The following is an 8153-nucleotide window of genomic DNA, read 5'->3' on the forward strand; positions in this document are numbered from 1 at the left end:
ATAAAACATATAATCTAATTATTTATATTAATTTTCAATTTCTTACATCTTAATTTTTTTTTATAATTTTATATTACTTCATTACTAAAAAAGTATATATAATATTAAAAATATAAATTTAAGTATTGAAAATTTAATTAAATTTAATCACAATTGAATCAATAAATTATGAACTAATATTTTTACTAATTTAATTATTAGTCTATTTTTAAATTATTAATAAAAAACTTTTCATGACCAGAATGTTAATCGCTATATAACATTACCATGTAACATCTTTTATCTATGTCAGCAATGAACTTATCATAGTAATAATTTGTCACATTAATATGTAATTAATTGTAAAAAATGATCAACTAATGGATGATAAAATATGTAAAATTTTAAAAAGTTAAATAACAAAATATAAAACTAAAATAGTCAAGTGGAAAATTTACAAAATTATAAATAAATAAAAAAAGGCAATTCAAGATGTATTCTAAAGACTTTTTTTGTAATGAGTATGAAAACGAAAGGCAATGAGAGAATCTATTGTATGACAAAGAGAGTGTCCATATTGCATCATCTAGAACCAAAGAGGAAATAAAAGATAGATTCAAAAACTAAAATAAAAGGTACAAGAGAGAGAGTCTTCCTTTCCCAAACAATTTGCAATTGAGTTATTTTTTCTGTGAGGATATTTGGTATGCAAAATATTTTTATATTTATGGAAATCTTATTAAAGTAAAAATCTTAATTTCATATGTTGGTAATTATTTTAAAAACAAATCTTAATAATAAAAATTTTTAATAATTATTTTTATCTCACTTTTTTACAAGAATATTCTCGTAAGGAGAGTGAGAATCTCATTTTTTCGAATTAAGAAGAAAATTTAATGCATATAAAAAAATTACAATATCTTTTTTTAAAACAATTTTTTTCTCTTTCTCCTTCTATTTCTTTTTCTCTCTCTATTTCTCTCACTCTCGCTCTCCCTCTCTTCCTCTCTCCCTTTCCTTCTCTTTCTTTCTCGCTCTCCCTCTCACTCTCTCTCTCTTACCTTCTATCTCTCTCTCTCTCTCTCTCTCTCACTTCCCCCTCTTTTGCTCTCCCTCCCTCGTTCTCTCTCATATCTTTATTTCTCTCTCTATTTTGTATTTTATTATTTTTTGACGTTGTCAATTTTAATAATAATATTAAAATATTTAATTTTCAAAAATCTTATATAAATATTCCCAAGAACCTTTAGAAGTAACCAAACATATTTTAACTATTTTCATAAATCATGATTCTCAGGAACCATGATTTATGTATATGAAAAAACTTATCCTTTATCAAACGCTCCCTTAGAATATGTTTAAAGGAAAGATTCCATAAAAATAACATTAATAAATATATAACTGAGACTATACTTGCATGAAGTTATAATGGAATCTGACTCACAAATAATATAAATATGACCAATATCTTAGGCAATCTTTGAGCCATAATAAATAGCAAATAATTTAACAATGATATTAGTGATGAAAACCCACTAAACTAAATTGTCCTAGGTTTTCAAAAAATAACTTTCATCACTATTTATTTTTAAAAAATTGAGTTGGAGGAGGTCCCCACGTACAAGAATTGTGGACTTTTCAATTGAAAAGATTGACCAAACGATGGGATAGATGCAACAACGTCTAAATATGATTATAGACATAAATCTACTACATTCTATGCAAAAACTTGAAAAGAAAAAAAAAAGGTTAAGTTCTATAATAGTATAAAATAATTTTACATAATTTTCGAATCATAAACTATTATTTATTACAAGTTTATTAACCTTTTACAAATTTACATTAACAACTTTTACAATGACAGTTTATCACCGTTAAAACAAAAACTTAATGCAACACTCAATTTAAAAGGAAAAAAAATAGCATTCTTCTTAGTAATGGAATCTTAAGAAAACATAGTAAACTGCATTGACTTTATGGTGTTATCTATCCGTGTCATTTCATTCTTTGTATATTACCTAATGTCCCTCGAAATCCCCAACCGTTAAGCATCGATCAGGATTCAGAATCAATGGAGAAGTCAAGAACAGTAGGTGTTGCGGAAGACACGCATTGATTAAGAGTTAAAATTTGCATTTACAGGGACATTGTGGTAGCTTAGTTGCTGTTGAAATATGTTGAACACTGGCTAAATAATCACTGATTTTGACCACAATAATTTGTTGACACGTGAGGGAGGTGGGCAAAGAAGAAAGCTTGAGATTCACATTTCAGATTAGGAACAACCGAACAACCGACCAAGTGTGTCGAATAACTAGTGTCACTGTCATTGCCATTGGATCTTTCCTTTCTTTTGGTAATTAAATGTCTATAAATAGATAAATAGTAAGGCCATAGGGGCATTACATTAAGCCAAAACAGTAGTGTCATATTATTGTTTGATTAAGGTTGGTTCATTTAGAATTCTTCATAATCTAACTCCAATGGAATTGGAAAGCATAATACACTTCCTTCAAGATAAGACCATTTTAGTCACTGGTGCCACTGGCTTCCTTGCAAAAAGTCTGTCTCTCTCTCTCTTCCTTGCTTATTGTGCTCATACTGATATATACTAAGATATATATATATATATGTATATATATATTTTATAGTTAGCATGTGTTCCTTTGTATGATTTTGCAGTTTTTGTGGAGAAAATATTGAGGGCTCAACCAAACGTGAAGAAACTTTATCTTCTTTTGAGAGCCAAAGATACTGAATCTGCTACTGAACGCTTACACAATGAGGTGAATGCACAAATGTTACAACTTTCTTTAACTTTCGTCAAGTTATCAAAAGTTTAAAATATATCATATCACAACAACCTTTCCAATGTATTTAATGTAAAATGTAAATGTAAAATTAAAGATTCGAGTTTCATCTCTCAAGTGCCACTAATATGAATGTGCTTGTACTCAGTTGACGAGTACGCACAAATGAATAATTTTGTTATTACAATTGATAATTAATGACATCGACTTTTTTAATACTATCGAATTGCATTTGTACGCAGATAATAGGGAAGGACTTATTTAGATTGCTGAAGGAAAAGATGGGTACAAGTTTTGATTCCTTTGTCTCAGAAAAGTTGAATGTGATGCCTGGAGACATTTCTCAAGAGGACTTGAATTTGAAGGACTCCATTCTAGGGAAAGAGATCTATAATCAAACGGATGTTATAGTTAATTTGGCTGCAACAACCAAATTTGATGAAAGGTATATATACTCAAGGTGATATAAGTCACCATGCATTTATCTCAACCTCATCGCATAATGGTTCGGTAATATGATTTTAAGTCCATATACGTGTTAGAAAAATAATTTTAATAAAGTACAAGAAAAATAAATATTTAGATTTATCAATAAAACCAATATCAACAACACAATGAATATTATAAATTAAAACAGAGCAATCAGTAACAACTAGTTAAACACAAAGAGTAAATAAAATTATTAGATAAGAAGTTTAGTGTAGCCTGGGTTGAAGCACGCAGAGCGCCCCCACTGCACTGGTAATTTTGAGTCTTATAGTGCGCTCCTCTCCCAAGATATGTCAACCCGTTAGACTGTTCGAGTACAGCGAAAGATCTCTGAACCAAAGAACACCACTCCAAAATTATAATTTTGTAGTATAAATAATATCGAGCGAAAGATAAGAATAAACTTGCTGTGTATTTTTTTCTCTACTTTTTCACATACCAGGGTCTCTATATATAAGCACAATATATTTTTAGATAAAGGATGTGCCCACGTTTTGGAAGTTTTTCCAGTAACAAAAGGTGTACGTTGTGTGTGGATGTGCACTATCTTTTAGCTAGCTTTTCGGTAACAGTAAAAGTGTACGTGGTGCACTTTGCTAACTAATCAAAATTGGCTTGGTCAAAGTGAAAAAGGCAAAAACAGTTTTTTGATTTTTTTGCAAATTACAAATATTAAATAAAACAAAGATTAATTAAATTAAATATTTAAATTAAATTTTAAATTATAAGATAATTTTTAAACAATTACATGCATGTGTGTCTGTGTTCACATTTACAAATAATCGTCTATTTTTGCCTATTAAATGCAGATATGATGTTGCATTGGGTATAAATACATTAGGAGCTAAGCATGTGTTGAGCTTCGGCAAAAAATGTGTTAAACTAAAAGTGCTTGTCCACGTATCAACAGGTTAGTACATATGCATGCCCATCATAATTAAAATTATATCTGTATGATAACCGAGATTCAAAACTCAAATTCGAACTTCCAAACGATTCTCTCAGCAAAATAAAATAGATATTCAGTATCCAAGTGCATATATCCTTGTAGATGTCATTTTTGCCTCAAGGTTGTTGCCCCAAGTTATATTACAATCAGTGTACTATATTATATATCTATATTATGTCACAGTACTCCTGAAGAAATAATGCTGATAAATATACAGAAAACCATTTTAATCCTATCCTTGATGTAGATTATGGCATCAACGTTGGTGCCCACCTTGTTGGCATAGGTAGCTAGTGATTAATTACGATTGAGTGGAAACGATGCTATGTTAGTATCATAAATACACACACTTATATATCGTGAGAGATATAGCCATGTCCATGGAATATCTTGAATAAAATTTCTGATAATTTCTTTATTGCCATGACATGCAGCTTATGTATGTGGAGAGAGAGGAGGAATCATACTAGAGGATCCATATCACTATGGTGTGTCACTGAATGGAGTGCCAGGACTAGACATTGATATGGAAAAGAAAAGGGTGGATGAGAATTTGAATGAGCTTAGAAAAGAGGGAGCCACAGAACATGCTATTGGATTGGCCATGAAGGACTTGGGTAGTAAAAGGTATTTGTTCTGATTATCCTTTTGTATTATCCTTTTCAAAACTTGAATACGTGTTTGGTCGTTTCTTGACTAATTAATAGAGCAAAGATGTATGGATGGCCAAACACATACGTTTTTACAAAGGCAATGGGAGAAATGGTTGTAGGAACCACAAAGGGAAACGTTAATGTTGTAATTGTACGTCCCACAATCATCACTAGCACTTACAAAGAACCTTTCCCTGGTTGGATTGAAGGTTTAAGGTAAATCATCAAATCTTATTCTGTCGCTTTTTAGTTTGCTTTCCAAGAAATTATTTGATATTCAAAAATGGAAACACATTACCCATATTTTTCTAATCTGATCGTGAGTTTTTTATACAGAACCATAGACAGCATAATAGTTGCTTATGGTAAAGGAAAATTAACCTCTTTCCTTCTGGATCTCAAGGCAATTTTTGATGTGGTAAGTCATAAAAAATTAACCCTTTTGTTTTCTTTTAATTGAGCATTTCCTCTTCATTCTTTTCGAAAAGTGAATACATATATATGTTAATGCTGATGAATTTGAAACAGATACCAGCTGACATGGTAGTGAATGCAATGATAGTGGCAATGGTAGCTCATGCAAAAGAACCTAGTCTTGGTGATATCATATATCATGTGGGTTCCTCTGCTATAAATTCAGTTAGGTACCTTAATCTTCGAGACTATAGCTTAAAATATTTCACAGAAAAACCTTGGATAAACAAGGATGGAAAGCCCGTGAAGGTTGGCAAAGTTAACATACTGAGCAACATGGCTAGCTTCCGCAGATATATGTACATTCGTTACCTGCTTCCCTTAAAGGTTACTTCAGATACTTAATTTCTATAATTCACATACCTTCTAAGTTCTAATTTTCTTGCAATCACAAATCATGTGGATATATTTCTTGAGCTTAAAAATTTTTGAACTCACCAATCTGCTTAATATTGTTTGCATTTAATAGGGACTAGAGGTGGTGAATGCCGCTTCATGCCATTATTTTGAGGAAATGTGTGTTGACTTCAATAGGAAGATACGTACTGTGATGCGATTGGTTGAAATTTACAAGCCTTACTTGTTCTTCAATGGACTGTAAGTTAATTATTATATATAGCAGCAAATAAGTAAGATATTTTTTAATTACTAATATTAATTAGCTGAGAGTGCTTGTTTTGGACAGATTTGATAATACGAATTCAAAAAAGTTATTATCAATGGCAAGACAAGGTGGGGCAGCAGAGACGGAAATGTTTCAGTTTGACCCAAAAATAATTGATTGGGAGGACTATTTCATGAATGTCCATTTTCCTGGTATCCTCAACTATGTCTTCAAGTGATACGTAATTACGTACTTTGTGGCCATTTTAGCATTCTCTCATATGAAGCTTGAATTTGTTGCATGTAACGTTTGGTTGAATTTTACCTTATAGCTGTAACGTTTGCTTTATGGAGTAAAATTATTTTGCATTTTGCATTTTATTTGTACTTTAGGTAATTTATTACGAAGAAATAGTTATTTGTGAAATCAAAATTCAAACTCGAACTGGAACTTGTCGGCTTCGTCGTTTGTATTTTCTGCTGAAGGATTCTATTTTTTCATATAAAAAGGAGAAATTAAAACATATAACATTCCACACATGATGATGGGTTCCATAATTCCTTTAGAAGGTTGGTGTTCACTGTTCAGATTGACATGATTAAATAAAAACCAGAAATAGTTATTCGTTAGAACTTTATTCGATTAATTGGCCAAAAATCAAGAATAACGTGAGCCTTCACAAAGTACAGGTCATGCAAGAACCAAAACTGGATAAACAAGACTCTTGTAATTTCTTTATTTTTGTTTACCAAAGATGTCGGTGCTAAGTATTCATCTTCAGTGTTGTAGATAACTAATGTATGATACAATTGGTTTGTTATCCTCTTGTCGCAACCCGAAAATTTCCGATCTTGCGACCTAATCCTTTTAAAAGTTTCATCAATTAAGGAATGTCCGGACACCAAACTAATCCTTAATTAATAATTTTGAAAATAGGTTCATGGAGTCGCCACCAATATTTTACTTAAAACATTAGAAAAAGAATTTTTTTTTAAAATCTAATAATGGCCTTGATAACCAAAATTAGGTTCGGGGTCGATTACGTGTAGGGAAGATATTAAACACCCCTACAACGCCCTCAATTGGTACCCTATGATGAAGTTAGCGTTATAAACAATAATAATATAGATATTAAATTCCCTTTTATTAATAATTATTTACATGCTTGAAATTTAAATTATACAATTGGCCCTAAAATGTCTACATGATTGCTTTTATTATAAATAATATTTATCAAAGATAAGAAATAAAAGAGAGAGATAAGAAATAAAAGAGAGAGAAGAAGATTGACTGAAATACCTCTTAAACGAGCTCTATTGAATCCTCAAATATGGAGACTTAGGTGCTTTGTGGCAACCTTTCATACTACAATAAGCCTCACAAAACTCAAGAAATACAATAGGAGAGAGCGAGAGAAATTTCGAGCTCTAAGGAGCTTTGGACGAAATTTTTGGGGTCCTCTGAATTGTGCCCAAGCTGTCTATTTATAGGCATCAGAAAGGGGCCAGAACGACCCGTTCCAAAATCAGAACGGCCTGTTCTGGATCTGGCCGTTGTGTGTAAAATTCGTACCCTGGAACGGCCCGTTCTGAAATCAGAACAGTCCGTTCTGGAGTTGAGATTTAACACAATAATGCCTTGCTAGAACAACCCGTTCCAAACTAAATTTTTTTAGGCTTTTTTAGCACTTCGAAACGGCCCGTTCTGGATTAGGAACGGCCCGTTCCGGTTTTGGAACAGCCCGTTCCAGACGGCCCGTTCCGGTTTTGGAACGGCACGTTCCAAGTAGATATTTAGGCTTTTTTTTGTGGCTTGGAATGGCCCGTTCCAATTTTGGAACGGCCCGATCCAGACTAGATATTTAGGCCTTTTTTGTGGTTTGGAACGGCCCGTTCCGATTTTGGAACAACCCGTTCCGGGCCACTAAAACTAATTTATTTGGGCTTTAGGCCTTCTAATGTTCTATCTTGTTGTTTGCATGCTTCGGGAGCTCCTTCCCTTCAGAACAGAGGTCCATTTCCTTGTTTGTATGCCCCTGGACGAAATTGGGTGTCTACAGCTGCCCCTCTTTACTTGTCCTTTGGAATAGTAATGTGTTGCTTTTCCAAAGGCAAGTAAAGACGTAGACATTTTGTTCGGGTCTTCTCTTTATCTCTTTGGTGCTTCTGCGTTGTTTCCCTTGGATAGGTGTATTT

General features: G+C 32.2%; 1 protein-coding gene across 2 annotated transcripts; it reads left to right on the forward strand.

Annotated features, from left to right (window-relative positions):
* Positions 1 to 618: 618 nt before the first annotated feature.
* Positions 619 to 6617, forward strand: LOC145952573 (fatty acyl-CoA reductase 3-like). 2 transcript variants are annotated; one of them, XR_014430010.1, is made up of 10 exons: positions 619 to 2541; positions 2662 to 2765; positions 3032 to 3234; positions 4088 to 4188; positions 4662 to 4854; positions 4935 to 5096; positions 5217 to 5298; positions 5409 to 5495; positions 5566 to 5681; positions 5824 to 5951. XR_014430010.1 is itself a non-coding variant. In XM_083065132.1 (10 exons), exons 1-10 carry the CDS (start codon positions 2463 to 2465, stop codon positions 6194 to 6196), a joined length of 1482 nt encoding a protein of 493 aa, XP_082921258.1. In that variant the 5' UTR covers positions 637 to 2462; the 3' UTR covers positions 6197 to 6617. The 2 variants fall into 2 exon arrangements, 1 of the variants encoding a protein (XP_082921258.1); XM_083065132.1 differs by adding an exon at positions 6040 to 6617 and having other exon boundaries at positions 637 to 2541; positions 5409 to 5681.
* The last annotated feature ends 1536 nt before the right edge of the window (positions 6618 to 8153 follow it).

Source organism: Cajanus cajan, chromosome 10, assembly GCF_000230855.2.
Source record: "Cajanus cajan strain Asha chromosome 10, NIPB_CcT2T_4, whole genome shotgun sequence".
Taxonomy (NCBI): domain Eukaryota; kingdom Viridiplantae; phylum Streptophyta; class Magnoliopsida; order Fabales; family Fabaceae; genus Cajanus; species Cajanus cajan.

Coding starts and splice junctions, on each gene's coding strand:
- LOC145952573 (XM_083065132.1), top strand. CDS start 2,463: ATGGAATTGGAAAGCATAATACACTTCCTTCAAGATAAGACCATTTTA. Junction 2,766..3,031: donor CTGAACGCTTACACAATGAG/GTGAATGCACAA, acceptor ATTTGTACGCAG/ATAATAGGGAAGGACTTATT. Junction 5,952..6,039: donor TACTTGTTCTTCAATGGACT/GTAAGTTAATTA, acceptor TGTTTTGGACAG/ATTTGATAATACGAATTCAA.